The following is a 20,997-nucleotide window of genomic DNA, read 5'->3' as shown; positions in this document are numbered from 1 at the left end:
CAGGCACCCCTCACCTTCATTTCTTTTTAAAATCTTTTTTTTTTTTTTTTTTTAAGATTTTCTTTATTTATTTGACAGAGAGAGAGAAAGGGAGAGCGAGCACAGGCAGAGAGAATGGCAGGCAGAGTCAGAGGGAGAAGCAGGCTCCCCACCTGCAAGGAGCCCAATGTGGGACTCGATCCCAGGACGCTGGGATCATGACCTGAGCCGAAGGCAGCTGCTTAACCAACTGAGCCACCCAGGCGTCCCACCCTCATCTTCATTTCTAATGGACATTTTTGTCAGCAAATTTCTTGTTCTCTAGTGCTTAAAAAAATGGTCTACTTCCTAATGAACCCTATGGTTTTTAATGATAAATGTTTTTATTGTATTATTACTTCTATGTAAGTAATGTGGCCTTTTTGTCTGTTTGCTTTCAAGATTTTTGTTAGTTTTCAGAAACTTACTGTGTCTGGCTGTGAATTTTAACCTGTTTTGTGACGTTTTCCCTTCTGGGAAAGAATATCTGCACTAATGCAGGTTTTTAGTGTCAATAAGGGGTCTGCAAACCCCTGTCGCTCTCAGGCTATCTCCTAATTTTATAAATAAAGTGTTAACTGGTGCCCATCCACAACCATTTATTTACATGTTGGCTATGGCTGCCTTTGTGCTACAGTGGCAGAGGTGAGTAATGGTGAGAGAGGCTATTTAACTTGTGAACCCTAAAATATTTCCTCTCTGACCCTTTTCACAAGTTTGCTGATTTCTGTTGTAGATGGAGGAATTTGAGTTTTTCCTCTATTAAAATTTCCTGCTCAATTTTTAAAAATTTTATCCCCGTAGGTTTAAAAGTCACTTCACAAATAACTTAAAAAAAAAAAAAAGGATTTATTTATTTTAGAGAGAAAGAGAGTGAGAGAGGGCACACAGAAGCAGGGATATGGGCAGGTAGAAAAAATTTCAAGAAGCCTCCCCACTGAGCACAGAGCCTGACATGGGGCTTAAATTGTGACCTGAGCCAGTGTCAAGAGTAGGCTGCTTAACTGAGGCACCCAGGCATCCCTTACAGATTACTTCTTCACAGAGTTCTAAAAAGGTGCAGTATGTGGTACAGGGTATGTGCCATGGGTTTTTCCTTCTATTTAAAAGCCAAAAATAACTTTTTAGCCAACTCTTCTTGGAAAGCATAACAAACATTAGTTAAGCATAGCTTATCTTTCTTTGAGAAGTTTATTTTCAGATATTTTAAACTCATAAGGCAAATGAAATAATAAATGGTTCATGCCAAAATGGGATTTAAGTTTTTTTTTTTAATTTTTAAAGATTTTTATTTATTTATTTGACACACAGAGAGAGAGAGAGAGATCACAAGTAGGCAGAGAGAAAGAGGAAGGGAAGCAGGCTCTCCGCTGAGCAGAGAGCACGATGTGGGGCTTGATCCCAGAACCCCGAGATCATGACCTGAGCCGAAGGCAGAAGCTTAACCCACTGAGCCACCCAGGCGCCCCGGATTTAAGTTTTTTAAAGGTAGTCTTGGGAGATATAATTTAAGTATAGGTTGTAAGTTTATCAGTATTATTGGTAACATTAAAATATATCGAGTGTTTAATAGTAATGCCACTAAAATCATGAATCCGAGCATCATGAATAAAAAAGTATAACTCATAATATTTTACAAGACTTTGAAAACATGTTTTCCAACTGAGTGACACAGTCAAGCTCTATTATAGGTTTCTTCATCTCTTTTATTCTTTCAGTACTTAAAATGGCTATTCTTACGACTAAAAATAAATGTTGAATTTATCTGATTGTGAAACTAGTGTTTTTTGTTTTGTTTTATTTGTTCGTTTATTTTGTACAAACACTAAGTTAAGTGTCAGACTTAAACACTCATGGATTTTGTTTTTAACTGACATTAGAGGATTTCTGTCTTGTCTTGTTGCTTCCTAAGTAAGAAAGACTTGCTCAAACATGTAAGAAGTTGAAAAGTTCCAAAAATATTCTTTGTTCATTGCAAGATACTTTTCTTGCACAGAAATCTAGGATTTTTTCTCAAGATTTCATTTATTTATTTAAAATTTTATTTATTTATTTAACAGGGAGAGAGAGAGAGCACAAGTAGGTGGAGCAGCAGGCAGAGGGAGAGGGAGAAGCAGGCTCCCCCAACAGAGCAAGGAGCCTGACATGGGGTTTGATCCCAGGACCCTGGGATCACGACTCAAGCCAAAGGCAGTTGCTTAACCAACTGAGCCACACAGGCGCCCCTTAAGATTTTTTTAAAAAAATATTTTATTTATTTATTTGACAGAGAGATTACAAGTAGGCAGAGAGGCAGGCAGAAGGAGAGAGAGAGAGGGAAGCAGGCCCCCTGCTGAGCAGAGAGTCCGATGTGGGACTCTATCCCAGGACCCTGAGATCATGACCTGAGCCGAAGGGAGAGGCGTAACCCACTGAGCCACCCAGGTGCCAAGATTTTATTTTAAATAATCTCTACCCAATCTCGATCAAAACCCTCGATCGAGTTGCATGCTGTACTGATGAGCCAGCCAGGTGCCCCATCTAGGACTTTTCTAGGGACAGATGAGTAAAGCTCATCTTGAGCATACTGTCCGGGTATATTAACCAAGCTCTCCTTTCAAAAATAAAAAGTCTTCAGCCTAGTAAAAAAATTGAGAGAAAGTGTCTGTAGTGGGTTTAATAATCTTACCTCAAAATTCATGTCTGTGTGAAACCTCAGACTGTGCCAGAAGGTCCTTCAGAGGGATATGGCTGATAATACCCTCCTTTCTACCCCCTGTGCAGTACAGCCCTCTGCTTATGGACGACCTTCCCTAACTAAGGTCAAAAACTGGGAATGAACTCATCTTAAGGAACATAGCATGCTGCTATACTGGCCTGAAGAAACTGCTACAAAGACTCCTTGATCAGTGTGCATTACTTTGAGTGCTAGTATTGTGTAGTGTATAAGAAGTTGTAAAAAACAGTGGTGACTTTTTTTCAGTTGGGATCTGTGGAGGAATCTCTAGTGGTGTGATATGGTTAGAATTCTCTAAGGTTGCGTGGAAGCGCATCTGGAAACTACACTGGTGTAGAGTCTTGACACATATTTTATACCTCTCTTGGGAACTTTTAACAGAATTATAATTTCAATAATTCGTTACTTAAATGCACATACCTTAAACAGTAAAGCAGAATTTGCAGTTTGTTTTTCAAAATTTTATAGTTATGGGGAGGCAGGGCATATATTGGAATTCTAAGTGCCTTCTACTCAGTTTTGCTGGAAGCCTAAAAAGATTCTAAAAAAAGTAATAGTTTTTTTCACCCTAAGAGTTATTTGTTTGAGAGAGAGAGAGATCTCACTTGAGCATGAGTTGGTGAGGGACAGTGGGAGAAGGAGAGTCTCAAGCAGATTCCCTGCTGAGCTCTTAGCAGGATGTGGGACTCTATCTCATGACGCCAAGATTATGACCTGAGCTGAAAGCAAGAGTCAGTTGCTCAGCCAGTTGAGATACCCAGGTTCCTCATAAAGAATAGTTCTTAAAAATATTTACTGTTAATGAGTTTTGGAGTTTTGAAACAATTTTTATAAGTTCTTTTATAATTTTACCCTGAGTTTCTATAATTTGTCTTTCTTGTGGTTTTACCTAGATATTAGAAGTGCTAGGTAAATATGCCTGTTATTGTGTTTCAGAGATTATTTTCCTGTATGCTAACATGTATTTCAAACTTTGAATTCTGAGATTGAACTATAGATTATTGTTTTGTTTTGTGTGGATAATGAATTTGTTCCAGTCAGTTTTGTAATGCCTCCAAGTTGTCTGTTAGCGTCCAAAAGAACTATACGATTCTGAGATTAAGAATACCACCCCAATATTCATTGATTATAACATGTTTTATAGTTGACCTAGGATTGAAAACCAGGACTCTGATTTATTTCCATTTTTCTACTTTTGTATCATTAGGTAGTAGCAGAGCTAGTTACTGGGATGTTCTATAAAGTTGTATTGCCTCTCTGCTTACTTGTGATCTCTATCTGTCAAATAAATAAATAAAATCTTTGGAAAGAAAAAAAAAGAAAAAGTTGTATTGGGAGTTTAGAGTTTAGGTGTACCGGCAGCAGGATTACTTGCCCACAGGGGTTTATCTTTTCTAATAGAATAAAATTTCATAATTGGTCATTCTTTCAAGTCTTCTTACAGAGACTCTATTTGTGGCAGAAACACTTAACATTAATCTCCTTATAAGTCTGTAAATTTAAGTATAGAAACTGATGTTATCTTAAAAAAATTTTTTTCTTGGTATTTAAAGCCTCTTGCCTGTTACTGTTTTTTATAAGACTTCTGAAATTCCACTCTGACTTATTCTGAGAAATTTTATGGTTCATGTATTCACTGACTTTTTGCATTAAAATACTCTTACATGGAGCGCCTGGGTGTCTGCCTTCAGCTCAGGTCCTGATCTCGGGGCCTGGGATTGAGTCCTGCATGGGTCTCCCTGCTCAGTGGGGAGTCTGCTTCTCCCTCTTCATCTGCTGTTTCCTCTGCTTGTTCTCTCTCTCAGTCTCTCTCAAATAAATAAAATCTTAAAAAAAAAAAATACTCTTTTGATACTGACTCAGCAGAAACCTTAGGGTATGTTGATCATTAGTGGTAGTTGACTGTGTTTTCTCAGTGGGGATTGAACTAGAGGCTTTACTGTTTCTCTTAACCTAGGTTATAAACATTTTTCTTTTATCTCATTTTTTTATCTCATTTTTTAATCTCAGTTATAAAAGTCCTCAAACATTTTTGGTAATTACCTAGAAACGGGCCATACTGACTTTATGCTTATTGAATTTTGCAAAAAAATTGACAAATATTGAATATTTAAAACTTTTGTTCTGGGGCGCCTGGGTGGCTCAGTGGGTTAAGCCGCTGCCTTCGGCTCAGGTCATGATCTCAGGGTCCTGGGATCGAGTCCCATATCGGGCTCTCTGCTCAGCGGGGAGCCTGCTTCCCTTCCTCTCTCTCTACCTGCCTCTCCGTCTACTTGTGATTTCTCTCTGTCAAATAAATAAATAAAATCTTTAAAAAAAAAAAAACTTTTGTTCTGAATATTTTAATTCTGAAATACTATAGAACAAAGAACTTCCCTGTACCCTTTACCTGGTTCTGTCAGTTTTGATTTTAAATACTTTTACCACATTTGCTCATCATTCACACACATATATACCCATTTTATTTCTTTTGCTCTATTGAGACTAGGTTGCATTCTTTGCCCCCTTACCCTTTACTATTTCTGTTTCTTTTTTTATCTTTATTTCTATTATTATGTTTATTTCTATTTTTAAAAGTTTTATGTATTTAAGTAATCTCTACACGTAACATGCGGCTCAAACTCAAGACCCCAAGATCAAGAGTACCATGATCTTCCAACTGAGCCAGCCAGGCGCCTGTTTATTTCTAAGAGTGATCATTTTCTCTCTCTCTCTCTCCTTTTTTTTTTTTTTTTTTGAAGATTTTATTTATTTGACAGAGACCACAAGTATGCAGAGAGGCAGGCAGAGAGAGAAGAGGAAGCAGGCTCCCCGCAGAGCAGAGAGCCCCGTGGGGCTCCATCCCAGGACCCCGGGATCACGACCTGAGCCAAAGGCAGAGGCTTAACCCACTGAACCACCCAGGCGCACCCCCCCCCCCCTTTTTTTTTTTTAAGATTTACGTATTTGAGAGAGAGAATAGAGGAGGCGCAGAGGGAGAGAGAATCCTGAAGCTAACTGCTGAGCATGGAGCCTGACATGGGCTTGATCCCAGGACCCCAATATCATGATCGTGCTGAAACCAGGGGTTGGGCACTCAATTAACTGAGCCACCCAGGCGCTCCTATATTCTCTTTAATAATAGCTCTGGAGCTGTTAAGTTCTGACAGTTTCACAGTGATACTTTATCTGATCTATAGTACATATTACAAGTTTATCAGTTGCTCTAATAATGTCTTTTAGAGCAGTGTTTTCCAGTGTTGAGATTAAATACTGTATTTAGCTTCCATGTAAACATTTATTTTTTAATGGACTATTTTTAAATCTTAAGTGTTGAATTTTTGTTCTTTTAACAGCTAAACCAGGTGGACAGGTGAAATGTCAGTATATATCTGCGGTGGATAAAGTAATATTTGTGGATGATTTTGCAGTAGGGTGTAGGAAGGACCTTAACGGAATCTTGTTGTTAGACACTGCTCTGCAAACTCCAGTTTCAAAGCAGGATGATGTGGTTCAGCTTGAATTACCTGTTACAGAGGTAAGTTGAAATAAATCAGTGTACTTTTCCTCTTAATGTAATTTCAGACCTTACTAGCTGTTAAATTAAGTTGTCCTTTGAGAACATTGTATATGTACCCCGGTTTTTTTTTTTTTTATACATGCCCCTATAAAAACAGAATTGACTTACTGATCACATTTATTTAATTCCTCTTTGTAATTAATTGACGCTTATCAGAGTGGTATTTAAGTGTGAACCATGCAGTTGAAATGGTACCAGAGACACCAGAATACAGTGGCTTAAACAGTACAGTTTTTTCAGTAACAGGACAGGGCTAAGCGTATGGGTAACTGCTTACCTCAACACTTAGCTTCCATCTCTTGAATTCATGACAGCTGTTCCAAGGCTCATTAGTATTTCCCCGTCATAGTGAAAGGGAAAGCAGAAGCCCAGGGAAGCACACTGGTACGACCCTTCCCCCTTTTTTCTCTTGTTCTTTCTCCCCGCTCCTTCCCTTCTGCTTTCCTTCTCTCCTTCATTCTTTCTTGCTTTCTTTCCCAAACTCATTCATATCCACCCTTTTCATGTTCCTCCCATTGGCCGGAATTTAGTCACATGGTCACATCAAGCTGAGAAGACTTGGAAAGAGGTAGTTCTTTTTTAAACATAAGATGGAAGGGAGGAATGAATATTAGTGAACAGCCTGTAATCTTTGCTTGTATGTATCATACCTTTTAACAATCCCAGTTTAAAATTTTAGTCATACATACGTTTCTGTAGTGTTACATATTCATTACTTAATTTGTAGGTGCACCCTAATTTAAAATTTTTACCTGTGCATTGATGTTCATGTGGTGTAATTTGAAAGTACGTTTTTCAAAGCTACTGGATTTTAAATCATCTTAAATAAAATATAAAAGATTTTAATGCTGTGTCTCCTAATAAAGTGAGATACCATTTTTGTCTTCATACCACGTTGTTAATTATGAATTGTTTTGCATTTGGTGGTATGATTATTTGATAAAAACAGTATAGCATATTTCCCATTTTTAGGGCATGAAAATTGTCAATTGGTAAACATAAAGTGCAATATAAATGTTTTTATTCTCTTTTTGGAAGACTAATTTAGAAAAAGGATACCAACATGTATCCACTTAGATTTCACTCAGTGTCATAATATAGTTGTCTGTTAGGTTATTATTGAAAGTATGTTTGCTGAAAATTTGAGTTCTGAAAAGAGAGTAGTCCTCTTTTTGTCATTTGGATCTGGGGTCCTGCCTAAAATATTTGTATAGAGAACTAATTAGTTTTAGTTGTATTGGACATTTTTTCCTTTAATTTGAGGAATTTATACTAGCTGATATCAACTTAAGGTTGATATCCTAATAAAGGATATATATATGTATGTGTATATATATATATATTTCATCACAGAATCTGTGATGCAAGATGGTATCAAACTGTTCAGGTTTTACAAAGAACTAGAGAATTACAATAAAATATTGGGACATTTATAATGAAATAGACCCTCAAATCAGTATTTTTCATAATGTGCTGTCTGAAGGGTTAGGTATTTATCTGGCTTCTGTCACCTTCTCTACCTTGTTGGCCATTAACATCTTATGCTGATTTTCTGTGTACCTAATCACAACCTTGTTTGCATAGTATTGTTTGTATCTTCAATTAAGTATGGAGTCCTGGGTCTGCTTGGATCAGTGTGGATGTATTCTTTTCCATTTGTCAACCATGTATTTCTGTTTTAAGGTAGTTCTTTTTGAATATGTGGGTAACAATACAGAGGGCTTTTTTATATTACCTGTTGACTTAGTTAATCTTCTCTCTTACGGTTTTGTATAGTTTGAGTGTTTAAAACTTATTGAAGGATTTTACATTTATCTCTTTAAAATTTTACCTTTAATTTTTGTTCGTGGTGTCAGCTTATCTAGGGTTTTTTGTTTTTGGTTTTTTTAATCTAGGGTTTTTTTTTTTTTTTTTTAAATCTTGCTTTGGTTTATAATAGCTTCCATGTATTTAAACTTTACTCTGTGGTGTTATGCCAAATATATCGCTTTATCTCATTTGATTTTATAACAGCCCTTCAAATCAGCATATGATTATATGTGATTTAGTTTGTTTAAAAAAGGTAAAAGTAGTAAAGTTTAGTTATAGTACCTGTTAGTATAATAACAAATTAAAGTATTTGAGTAAGGATCTGAATGTAACATTTTTTTTGTTGTGTTTAATTTTCTGTGATCATCTTTTTTTATTTAGGCACAACAGCTCTTATCAGCATGTTTAGAAAAGGTAGATATTTCTAGTACGGAGGGTTATGATTTGTTCATCACACAGCTCAAAGATGGTTTAAAAAATACATCCCATGAGACTGCAGCCAACCACAAAGTTGCTAAGGTAAGAAGTTTAAAAAAAATTACCTTCTTTCGATTATGAGAGAAAGAACACCTCCATACTTTCACTTTCTCTGTCTTTCCCCCACTTTCCACCTACCCTTGGAAATATTCCAGTTCTAGATTTTTCTTTCAGAGAACAAAATGTGTTTATGAGTCCCCTAAAAGTTGAAACTATTTTTACTGAAGTCTAAATTCAGTTTGTGGGAACTGTTTTGCTTACTTTGTTCCTAAAGCTTCTGTGCTTGGTAGCTCTATATTGGTTAAGAGGCTGATGAAAGAGAATTTCTTGTTAGGTGATGAGCTTCAGTGAGAAATGGAATATATCTTTGGAAATGGGGCCATTTGGGCTTTTGTTGACATTATTTTTTGTTAGGCATGACTAGGATGTTTGTGTGAGATGGTGCTTTGAATTAAATCCTTGGATATGTTTTACTGATGTTTCTTTGTTTTCTAAGTTATAAGTGTAATACATAAGAAATTTCTATACTAAAGGGTGTAAGGTAGAAGGTAAAAACCATTTTCTTAAAAATAATTTTTGCTTTTTTAAGTATCTCTTTTCTTAAGTACAATTGTAACTGTACCAAAATTTGATGTACTGTCATCTGTTCTGGCTGCTATTAACAGAATACCACCGACTGGGTCGCTTATATATAATAGAAGTTTATTACTGTTCACAGTTCTGAAGGCAGGGAAGTCTGAGATCAGGGTGCCAGCATGGCTGCTTTCTAGTGAAATCTTTTTTTGTACTTGCTTTTTTACTGTGTCCTGATAATGGAAAGGTCTCAGGGGATCATTCTGGAGCCTCTTTTATAAAGGCATTGATTCCATTCAGAGGGCTCTATTCTCCTGACTTAAGTACCTCCCCAAAGCCCTACCTACTAATACCGTCACCTTTGTGGGTTAAGATTTCAACAGATAAATTTGGGGATGAGGGGACACACACATTCAGACTATAGTTTACACTTTGCTTTTTTTCCCCCCACTTAAGAATGTATCTTTGAGTATCTTTCATATTACTTCTCAGATCAGCTGCATCCTTCCTAATATTGGATTTTTTAATAGAGATTTACCATGATATTATTAACTTTTATTCCATTGACGGAACATTTTATATAGTAAAACAGAAATCATACTATGCATTCCAACAAAAAGAATTTATCGTAAGGAATTGATTTTAACATGTGTCTGAGAACTGAAGAAGTGGAAAGGAAGCCCTGAGGAAGCACACAGAGAGTAATGCCGGGAAGCAGCTGTCACCTAGGTCTGAAGGAAGGAGCTTAGGGTGGTCAGCACCTACAAACTTAAGAATAGGCTTTGTGGGTTTGGGATCCAGGCTTCTCAGGAGGAGCCGCTGTCCAGATGGTACCTCAGGAGCTTGGGGAACAGCACTCGAGGAGCTGAGACATGGATCTCTGAGGAGGTTCTGGGAATGCTAAGTAAACAAAACGCAGGAGACTAGAAGAATAAAACGCAGGAGACTGGCTGCCACCAGGCCCTGTGCTGACTCAGCATCGACAGCTGTGACAAGTAATAGCCCGGGGAAGTCTTTTCCGCCCTCATCATGCTTTCCAGTTTCCATCCTGTGTTCTTTTTGTCAGAACCGGACAGCCAGGAAACTGGCTGGGAAAGAAGAAAGGCATTTTGCAGAGTCTCAGCCTTAAGATGATAGGGAAGAGAAATAAAGGGTCAGTTTGGAACTGAGAGATAGTAGTTTCCTAATTGTCACAGTGTACCCTTTTGGTACTCAGCATCTCCATACATATATTCTGTGCATATTTGAACTTTTAATACAACAAAAATACTATGTTTTTACTTTTTTTTTTTTTAAAGATTTTATTTATTTATTTGACAGAGATCACAAGTAGGCAGAGAGGCAGGCAGAGAGAGAGGAGGAAGCAGGCTTCCTGCTGAGCAGAGAGCCCGATGTGGGACTCGATCCCAGGACCCTGAGATCATGCCCTGAGCTGAAGGCAGCGGCTTAACCCACTGAGTCACCCAGGCACCCCTGTTTTTACTTTTTACAAGTGAAGATTCCTTCTCCCTATCCCCAGAGATGAGAGACACAAAGTTCTGATAGATAATTTACCTGTCCCTAGGTGATACTAACTACTAAAATTTAATTATTTTTAGGTCTCTACTGTTCAGGTAATAGAACTGTGCCACCTAAAGACTAATTACATCCAAAATTCTTGCGTGAAATAAGTCTCTATGTCTGTCTCCTTCTGTGTGTCTGGTTCTGAATCTACATTCATCCATCATGTGTACTAAGAAGGGAAGAGAATATTCATAGCCACTATATCCCTCAGTTCAAAAGGATGTACTTGCTAGTCACAACCTCCCTCTACTCCCTATTTTGTATCTGTCTGCAGCACTTTGCTGGCAGATGTCTTTGCATGGTGGAGTGACCCACCCAAGTCTTCACTTCTGCAGGATTAAATTCTCAGTGGAGCTGTTTTAGTTTTTGTAATCACCTGTGCACTTTTACTATTGGATATGAAAGGACTTAGAGGCACCCTAAAGAATCCCTTGGTTGTTTTTTTCTTTCTTTTTATATTTTATTTATTTGAGAGAGGGAGAAAATGCGTGGAAGCAGGGAGGAGGGCAGAGGGAGAGGGAGAAGCAGACTTCCCACTGAAATGGAAGCCCAATGTGGAGCTCGATCCCAGGACCCCAAGATCATGACCTGAGCTGTAGGCAGATGCTTAACTGACCAAGCACCAGGTGCCCCACCTCCCACCTTGGTTTCTTTCTTTCTTTCTTTTTTTTTTTTTTTTTTAAGATTTTATTTAGTTATTTGACAGAGAAAGATCACAAGTAGGCAGAGAGGCAGGCAGAGAGAGAGGGAGTGACAGGAGGAACTCAATATTGCTGGGTAGCAGTCTTAACACATAATTCAATGGGATCATTGTACTCCTTGTGGAATGCTCCTCCCTTGGCATGTAGGACCGTTAAAACTTAAAGCTTGAAAAAAATCTTTGAATGGGGTATTAAGTGTAATAGCGACCCTATTGGGAGAAATTGTTAGGTGTTTTTTGTTGTGGTTTTGTTTTGTTTTGAGTCTAAGCATATTCATCACCCTGTAAGGTAGAACCTCTCTTCCAGTTAGTACTGACAATGAGATTCTGGTAGGGCACTACACTTTTTTTTTGGTCAGGCCAGCTCCTAGGATAACATGGTAAGACCAGTCAATTTCATGGGCAAGTGCCCATTGCTTTGTTTTTCTTGCTGGTTTTGTGTTTTGCTTTGAAGTGCTTTTTTTTTTCTTTTTTTTGGCTGAGTGCAGTATACTTTATTGATGGTACATGACAAGGTAGGGCTCCCCAAGTCCCTCCCCTTCTTCAGGGGGTCTGGGATGGAAACAGTGGAGGTTGGGAGATTCTCAGTGTTTTGGGGGTTAAGTTGAGACAGGAATTCCCTAGCGGCTGAGGGCCTCTTTCTTCCTCTTGCTCTGGCTGGGGCTGGTGATCCAGGGGGCTCATATTCCTTGGAGGCTATGTGGACCATAATGTCCACCACCTGGTTGCTGTAGCCAAATTCATTGTCATACCAGGAAATGAGCTTGACAGAGTGGTCATTGAGAGCAACGCCAGTCCCGGCATCAAAGGTAGAAGACTGGGTGTCATTGTTAAAGTCGCAGGAGACAACCTGATCCTCAGTGTACCCCAGGATGCCCTTGAAGGGGTCCTCTGATGCCTACTTCACCACCTTCTTGATGTCATCATATTTGGCAGCTTTCTCCAGAAGGCAGGTCAGATCCACAACAAACATGCTGGGGGTGGGGATGTGGAAGGTCATGCCGGGGAGTTTCCAGTTCAGCTCAGGATGACCTTGCCTACAGCCTTGGCCACACAAGTGGAAGCAGGTATGATGTTCTGGGCAGCTCCTCGGCCGTCATGCCACAGCTTCCCAGAGGGGCCATCCATAGTCTTCTGGGTGGCAGTGAAGGCATGGACGGTGGTCATGAGACCCTCCTTGATGCCAAAGTTGTCATGGATGACCTTGGCCAGAGGAGCCAAGCAGTTGGTGGTACAGGAGGCATTGCTGACAGTCTTGAGGGAGTTGTATTTCTCATGGTCCACACCCATCATGAACATGGGGGCATCAGCAGAAGGAGCAGAGATGATGACCCTCTTGGCCCCGCCCTTCAGGTAAAGGTGGTGAAGACCCCAGTGGACTCCAGAACATACTCAGCACCAGGATTGCCCCATTTGATGTTGGTGGGATCTTGCTCCTGGAAGATGGAGATGGACTTCCCATTGGTGACAAGCTTCCTGTTCTCAGCCCTGACTGCACCATGGAATTTGTCGTGGGTAGAATCATACTGGAACATGTAGACCATGTACTTGAGATCAACGAAAGGGTCATTGATGGTGACAGCATCCACTTTGCCTGAGTTAAAAGCAGCCCTGGTGACCAGGCGCCTAATACAGCCAAATCTGTTCACTCCGACCTTCACCATCCTGTCTCGGGCACGTGGCTGGCACTGCACCTGAAGATGGGCTGTCTGTCGAACGGGGAAGAGCAAAGAGCCTGAAGTGCTTTCTTGATCAGAAGCAAAGTTGTGTGGAATACCATGAGAGTGCATAAGCCATTCTCTTAGTTCACAGGCAGTAGTTTAATAGAATGGCAGAAGCATTGTAGGTAGAACGAGTAAATGCATATTCAGAACATTTATTTATTATAGTGAATAAAAGTTGATGCCCTATCCATGGTTGAAGGAATCTAATATAATCCTTATAATCAGATAGCAAGCTGTTCCCCCTGGAAAATGGTGTGACATTGGTGGCTCAGCTTTGGTATCTGCTATTGGTAGATGAGGCAGTCAGTAATACTGTAGCCTGGTTAGTCTTGGTGCGGGGATGTTTGTGTTGTTGGACCTGTACATATCCGTCTCTGTTCCGTGGTACTTTGCGTACAGGTCTATTGAGCAAAGCATTGGGAGTGGCTAGGAGAGAGGGTAAGTGACATTCATACAATGTGTGTAATTTGCCCATTTCCTTGGAAGCAGATGTCTTTGAATGAGCATTTGTGTACCTCATAAATATTTTCCCAATCTGTTTATTTTGAGAGGTCTGTTCTTAGACCTTTACCCTTGACTGCAGTCCTGTTCTTTCCAAATGCCTGACCATCCAGCCAAAACATTAGCTACTGTCTGTTGATCAGTGAGGATCTTCACTTATGGGCAGTTCTCAATCTCAGACAAAGAGCACAACCTCATATACTGGTCGAAGTTCTGCCCGCTGAGATTTACCTTCACCACTGTCCTAACTGGGGCTCGGATGTTGCAGCCATCTCTTTAGGGTGGTACCAGCCAAATATGCAGAGCCATCTGTGCATCAGAGCCAAGGGTTTTCTTCCACAAGTACCTTGTATGGAGTTCTCTGTGAAGCCATCAGTGTAGAATGAGAAGGAGGGGTTAAAACAAGAGTAGGTATTATAGAAAGCTGGGTTACTTGTTTATTCAGCTTGTCCAAAACTGGCCTGTTGGACTTTCTCAAGAATGATCTCTTGAAACCACTCAATGAAAAGAGACTTGTCTTTTGTTCCTAGTATTATGGTTTGGTATGTCATTTCACATCTAGTTGTGATGGACAGCTCTGATCACACAGGCTTTTTTTTTTTAAAGATTGATTGATTTGAGGGAGAGAGAGAGAGCGTGCTCTCGCACATGTGTGAGCTGGAGTAGGGGCAAAGGGAGAATCTCCCGCAGTCTCCAGTGAGTGCAGAGCACCAGGCGGAACTTGATCTCATGACCCTCAGATCAAGAGCTGAACTGAAATCAAGAGTCAGACACTTAACTGACTGAGCCCCCCAGTTGCCTCTGATCGCACAGATCATGGATTGTCAGGGACTGAGAAGCCAGACATTGTTTCTGAAAAGAGCAGTTACGTTTACAGGGAATGGTGTGGCTTTACCCTAGCATTGTGCCAGTGATTGTCCTAATTCAGCTTGCCAGATAGGCCTTTCAGGATCTTTACTTGCCATACACACTTCTAGTGTCAGGGAATATGTCAGTGGTAAAATTGAACATCTTGTGTGCAGCCAGGACCTGCTGCAGAGCTTCTTGGTCTGTGCCTGTATTCTTAGATAATTGAGTTAGGGTAGCGCATTGAAATCTGCCGAGAGCGGTTTCGGAATCCAGGTAGGCCCACCAAGCATTATGCCTCTTTTTCACTGTTTGCTTTTGTAAGTTGTAGCAACTTGTCTTTCACGTTGGAGGAAATATTCTGACATGTTCAGACCACTGGACTTCCAGGAGCTTTACAATGGTTGTAGGACTCTGAGTTTTTTGGGCATTATTATCCTCTCTGGCTTGCATATGTCTTGCTAAGGCATGTGAGTTCCTGGCTACTTCTTATCTGGACCTATCAGTGTGACGTTAGAGTGTGTTACAGCATGATGCAGTAGGCCATTGTGGTGGACTACATACGGGAGAGAACATGAGCCACAGTCCCAGGGTAGGACCGAAGATTGATTGTTACTGCCAGATAAAAGCAGGCTGCTTTTGGATGGTTCTTAAAAATTAGTATAGAGAAAAGAGGTATTTCAGAGAACTGTAACTGCCTACCGGATATCAAGGATTTGTTGATTTGCTTTAGTAAAGGTACCCCATCTGGAATAACAGCTGCAGTTAACGTCTCCTGACAGTTTAGAGTCCACAGTTTTTCTCTCAGATTCATTTACATTTTGCATAGGCCAAACCGGCCAGTTAAACAAAGGTGACATAGTCTGAATTCCCCTTTATTTTTCAGGTCTCTTACAATGGTGTTAATCTCAGAAATTTCCTCAGGAATGTGGTATTGCTCTGGTTTAGTCGATTTGTAGAGAATGGAAGTTTGAGGGGCTTCCACTTGGCCTTCCTTCCTTTCATAGTTCTTAGAGAGGACTAGAGAAACATCGTGGAAATTTTTCTGGTTGCCTATTTTATATCTCGTCTAGTTACGCTTTTGGGAACTGGACAAATAACTGCAAGATAGATATGGGGCTCCCCAGAGCTCACGGAGATAACTTTGGTCCAAAACGCCATTAACCGTCTGACCATCCTAAGTTCCTACTTGCACTAAAACACCACAGTAATGTTTTACATCAGTTCAGTGCTACTTCATTGTAAAGCCTGAAAGCTCACACTATTTTCTGTTTCCCAGTCGACATGACTAGTGCACATCTGCAGGTACCTTTGTGGAATGTTTGGAGTACGATTTACAGCGTATGCTGGGCGTTACTGCAGTGCCCTTTCTCGAGGGATTTCAGACAAGGAGCTCTGGATCTATGAATGGATTAGTTCTAGGAACAGAATAGGAGGCTTTCATTTTCTTTGTCACTCTTTCTTTCTTTCTAGCAATTCTGTTTCTGTCCAAAAGTTTTTCTAGTTATATGGATAAGTTATAATTTAGTAGGCTGCCTAGAATGTACTAGACAGAGTGGAAACCATAGGTGAGCAAGGAAGGATATAGAAATGAAATTATTTTATAGACTTATTTCTCCAGAAGGATAATACTTAGCATCTATGCTTCCTTTTAAAATAATTTTAATGTTAAGTAATTATAATTAATATTTGTTGAATGCTTACTGTATTAAACATTATACCAGTTCTCACTTGAATTTTCATAAGAACATTGTGTGAGTAGTGGGGGTGCCCAGGTGCCTCAGTGGGTTAAGCCTCTGCCTTCGACTCGGGTCATGGTCTCAGGGTCCCGGGATCGAGCCCCACATCAGGCTCTCTGCTCAGCAGGGAGCCTGCTTCCTTTTTTTTCTCTCTCTCTCTCTCTCTCTGCCTGCTTCTCTGCCTACTTGTGATCTCTGTCAAATAAATAAATAAAATCTTTAAAAAAATTGTGTGAGTAGGTATTTATTTTTCCTCTCTCTCTTTCTAAAAAAGATCTTATTTATTTATTTTCGTGGAAGAGAAAGCATGACAGTGGGGGAGGGTCAGAGGGAGAAGGAGACTCCCCACTGAGCAGCGAATCCTATGAGGAGATGATGTGAGACTCCATACTGGGTCTCCAGGATCATGACCTGAGCTGAAGTCTGTTACTTAACCAACTAAGCCACCCAGGCACCCCATTTTTTCTCATATTACAGAAGCTGGAGACTGAAATTAATTTGACCTGGGTCACATAGTTGATGGTGAAGATGATCTTGGAGTCCAAGTCTGTGTGACTACAAGAGCCTTGCTTTTCGTTAACTCTGGGTATAGTGACCACAATAAATACATAAGCATCTGCTAAACTGAAGTAAATCCTCATATGCCTATGCATGTGTATGGTAGCACTACACTGTACAAGTACATTCTTATAAACAGAGAGGTTTGAACACCTAGTTTGTGCTTAACATTGTAAATGTGCTGGAGGAATATAAAAAATAATGGGTGAGTTTTGTTATCCTAAATCATTGATGCTTGTGTAAGAAGATGTGTTACCATCAGGTTCTAAGCTGGCTTTTTCTAATTGAAGTTTCATTTTTTTACTGATTGCAAGCTCCTGCTTTGAATAATGAATTAGTGGAGTAACTTGAGTCTGCTGAATCGTTCTTTATTTTATAATGTATAAGTTACAGTTTTGGTTTAAACTGTTGAGTACATTTTCCTTTGCTTACATTCCCAATTTATTTCAGTGGGCCACAGTTACATTTCATCTTCCTCATCATGTGTTGAAGTCCATTGCCAGTGCCATTGTGAATGAACTCAAGAAAATAAATCAAAATGTTGCTGCCTTACCTGTGGCATCCTCAGTGATGGACAGATTGTCTTACCTCTTACCTAGTGCTCGTCCAGAACTTGGAGTGGGGCCAGGCCGTTCTGTGGACAGGTATAAACTTGCTTATAAAGAGATGTTACAGTGAAATTGAATTGATTAGGATTTTGGATTAACCAAGAATAACAAAAATTTAATTATGATTCAAAATGTATTTCATCAAAATATTTTGGAAAACCATTCAGATTCTCATACAAAATACTGAAGTGAATTAGTACTTGAATTGCTGTTAAACAATTTCTCTTGGTGCTTGGAAGGTATTTAAAGGGGTTATAAAACTGTTTTGAAAAATCCAGCTCTGTACTTAGTAAATATTTGAGTCTCCTTAAAAATGTAATTATTCAATAGATAAGAATTATTTGCTTGATGAAATTTTGTGACCTTTGAGATGAATTTTCATAAATTGAAAAGCTGTGCCAGAACCTATGTATAAGAGCCATATATTATTTCCTACTTACAAAAAGAAGAGAGTTGAATCAGTTAGGGCAATTTTGTATATGTGCTGCCGAAGCGAGCACCAGTTAGGGCAATTTTGAATTAAGATTTTTATGCTGCCTGACCTGGATTTAAACAGCGTATTACAGAAATCATACCTCAACCATTATTTTCTTCAGTAGAGATTTATTGAGGTCTTGCTTTGTACAAAACTAATTAAAAAGCCAGTAATATGTTCATTTAAAAACTTAAATGATTTCTGTTTGAAATAACATTAGATTCTTTTTTTTTTTTTTTAAGATTTTATTTATTCATTTTGAGAGAGTGGGTGGGGGGGAGAGGCAGAGGGGTAGACTCCCCGCTAAGCCGGGAGCTCGCCGGCTCAATCCCAGGATCTGGAGATCATAACCTGAGCCTAAGGCAGATGCTTAACCATCTGAGCAACCCAGGCGCCCCATAACATTAGATTCTTACCAAAAGTATTAAGTTTAGAAATGCTATAAGGAAATATTAAATTTAGCAGTTCTGATAAGTTCACTTTGCCTTCCCACGTACCATTTCACATTTTCACTGGATGTAAATTATAACTTATTACGCTTTTTTTTTCATGCTGATATTAGCAAAGCCCCTGCGTGAATATATTAACTTCTTTTAAGTGTGGCTCTTATATTAGTTTGCTTAATAGCTTAGCTCTTGGTAAACAGACTTCTGCTTGACTAGTTGCCTATTTTTTGTTGTGGAGTGATTCTGTTATTATGTAAATAACTTCTGTTGGTTGTATTAACATTTGAGAATGTAATACTGCATTTTCTGTCTTTTGAGTAAATATAGAAACTATCATTTTTAATATGAATATTTAATCTGAATAATCTGATAGCTATCAGGTGATATGGGATATGGTAAAATATTCCCTAGAAGATGTCTGGAGAGGGGGGGAAGTGTACCTGGAATAAGTATTTCTTTTCCTAGAGCTGTGCCTGTCTTGAGATTATAAAACAGCCCTTCAGAGCTATTTTCTTTGCAAATAGTAGCTGGGTTTCTAAAGAAATCTTTGCAAGCTGTGGTGAATGTCTTATTTTAGGAAATACATTCACTGGATAGGATATTGTGTTTTTGGAGGTGTTTAAATGTCTCAAAATACTAATTTTGATGTAGTCTGTGGTATTTGTTTCATTAAGAATGAATCTAGGAACTTAGGAGGACATTCATGAACTTAGGTCTGTTGGAGGTTTGAGTTAGGGTCTGTTAGATGCTATTGCTCTTTTGTTTGGTAATACAAATAAGTGGGTGGTTTTCTGACACAAATCCTGAAGACATCTATAGCCTGTAAATGATAAGGCTTTTCTAACCCAACAACTTTGTTTTTTTCAAACCAGAACACAACTATGAGTTAAACCTAAGCTTACTAGCAATAGTATAGGAAATTATGTGCTAATTTTGGGAAGAATTTAGAGAAATGTATTTTTCTGGTTTCACTGTGATGACTTTTTCCACTTTGTTTTCCTTTTCTTCTTTCCTGTTATCATTTGCACTTTTGTGTTTGGAAGAGTAACCTTTGCTTACAGTCCTTTCTTTCTTGAAAGCATTTGGACTTATTCTAAGTTTGGTATCATTCTTTGAACTAAGGCTCTAGGTTGAGTGCCTGGCTGGCTCGGTTGGTAGAGCATGTCACTCTTGATCTTGGTGTCATGAATTCAAGCCCAGTGTTGGGCACAGAGCTTACTTAAAGTAAATTTAAAAAAAATTTTTTTTAAAGCAACTCTTTAAAAAAATACTTTAGGTTATACGTTTACTCTCAATGAGGTAATATATTTTAATATGAGAACATATATGAAGATTTTCTTTTTTGGTAATTCCGTGGAGAGTACAGCTTTGCTGGAAAAGGATTTCTCTGGAGAAAGAACAGAAAGAAAACTGCTTTCTACTTAAAAAACTAAAAAAAAATTAAAATTCAACTGGAAAACACTTTCTCAACATGATTGAGATAAAACCACTGTTCCTTTGGTTGTGGTTTTATCCATTTATGCAGACTTGGCACATGATAGAAGCATATGACTGTCTTTATGTCTCCAGATTTTGTGGTCTCTGCTTGGTAATTATGCAACATTCATTAATTTAATCTATGCCTGGAAATTATCAGTTGTAGCCTTCAATAGTTTTCTTTTTTCCTATAGTGTTTAAGGGAAATTCCTAAAAGCGATCGGTTTTTAGTTTAAAATATACATTTGAACTTAAGTCATTAGACCATTCCCCGATTTTGTTGATAATCCAGTAAAATTTGTCTTCATTGTTAAGTAGGAGTGCCATTATAATTTGATGCCTAACTTCAATTACATAAACTATGTTTACTGTAGATCGCTGATGTATAGTGAAGCCAACAGACGGGAGACGTTTACCTCATGGCCTCATGTAGGCTATCGATGGGCGCAGCCAGATCCCATGGCTCAAGCTGGATTTTATCATCAGGTAAAAAAGACTCAAAAAACATTTTTTTTTTCAGTATGTTTTTGTAGTCTTCAGTAAAATCATTACCATTTAATACTTTCTCAAAAAACTTGCTTTATGCAACCTCACTGTGTGCTTGTGTGTATGCATTTGTGTGAGTTGTTTTATTCTTGTACCTTTGCATAAAGAGAAAAAAAAGTTTGTTACAGGTAACTAACAACTGAGTTAATGCTTCATAACTATTCTCTTTCAGAAGCCAGGGAGTATTCTTCAGATTTGCTTTTTGGAAAGTGTTCTCATTGGATGTGTGTTTATTTTCACTTCTTGATTTCTGCATTCATAACAGAGTAGTAGATACTGAGGATAATGCAACAAAAGTAACACTGCAGTTACTCCTGAAACTCTAATTTTGGTCGGACTCTAATTTTGGTTGGGATATAAATTATCCACATACTTCTGTGTGGGTATTGCAGGTGGTACAGTGCAGTCTGAATATATATGTTGAAGAACCGATTAAGAAATTGCACAGAAAGGGGAATGATTAGTCAAGGAAAAGAGATTTATGTGGGAAAAGAGGAGAGTGTACAGTATAGGGATTCGTGTGACAAAAAGATGAGAGTGGGACATTAAGAGAGAGGTTCACTGAGCTAAAGTAGAGGAAAGTTAAGAAAATTGACTTCAGATGGGGATTATGTATTAAAGGAGGCTTAAACTGGGTGGGGTAGAATGGCTTACCACTGCTAA

The 20,997-nt window shown here is 38.8% G+C and overlaps 1 protein-coding gene and 1 pseudogene across 4 annotated transcripts in view; one reads left to right on the top strand and one right to left on the bottom strand.

The window, feature by feature from the left end:
- The window catches only part of LOC309858152 (dual E2 ubiquitin-conjugating enzyme/E3 ubiquitin-protein ligase BIRC6-like), an 85,525-nt gene that overhangs the window by 25,015 nt on the left and 39,513 nt on the right, over positions 1-20,997 (top strand). For all 3 annotated transcript variants that reach the window (XM_082750845.1, XM_082750846.1, XM_082750844.1), the window contains exons 2-5: positions 6,070-6,251; positions 8,484-8,621; positions 17,234-17,427; positions 20,163-20,274. In XM_082750845.1, coding sequence (XP_082606971.1) covers positions 6,070-6,251; positions 8,484-8,621; positions 17,234-17,427; positions 20,163-20,274 — 626 coding nt within the window. The remainder of the gene's footprint in view (positions 1-6,069; positions 6,252-8,483; positions 8,622-17,233; positions 17,428-20,162; positions 20,275-20,997) is intronic.
- On the bottom strand, positions 11,974-13,099 carry LOC309858154 (glyceraldehyde-3-phosphate dehydrogenase-like; annotated as a pseudogene). Its single transcript, XR_014316644.1, has 2 exons — positions 12,137-13,099; positions 11,974-12,035 (listed from the first exon to the last, which is right to left on the bottom strand). The product of XR_014316644.1 is annotated as a glyceraldehyde-3-phosphate dehydrogenase-like (transcript).

This window comes from Mustela nivalis, assembly GCF_964662115.1.
Source record: "Mustela nivalis genome assembly, contig: HAP1_SCAFFOLD_1943, whole genome shotgun sequence".
Lineage (NCBI taxonomy): Eukaryota > Metazoa > Chordata > Mammalia > Carnivora > Mustelidae > Mustela > Mustela nivalis.
Note: the sequence above shows the minus strand (reverse complement) of the source record. Positions and strands in the feature narration are given on the sequence as shown.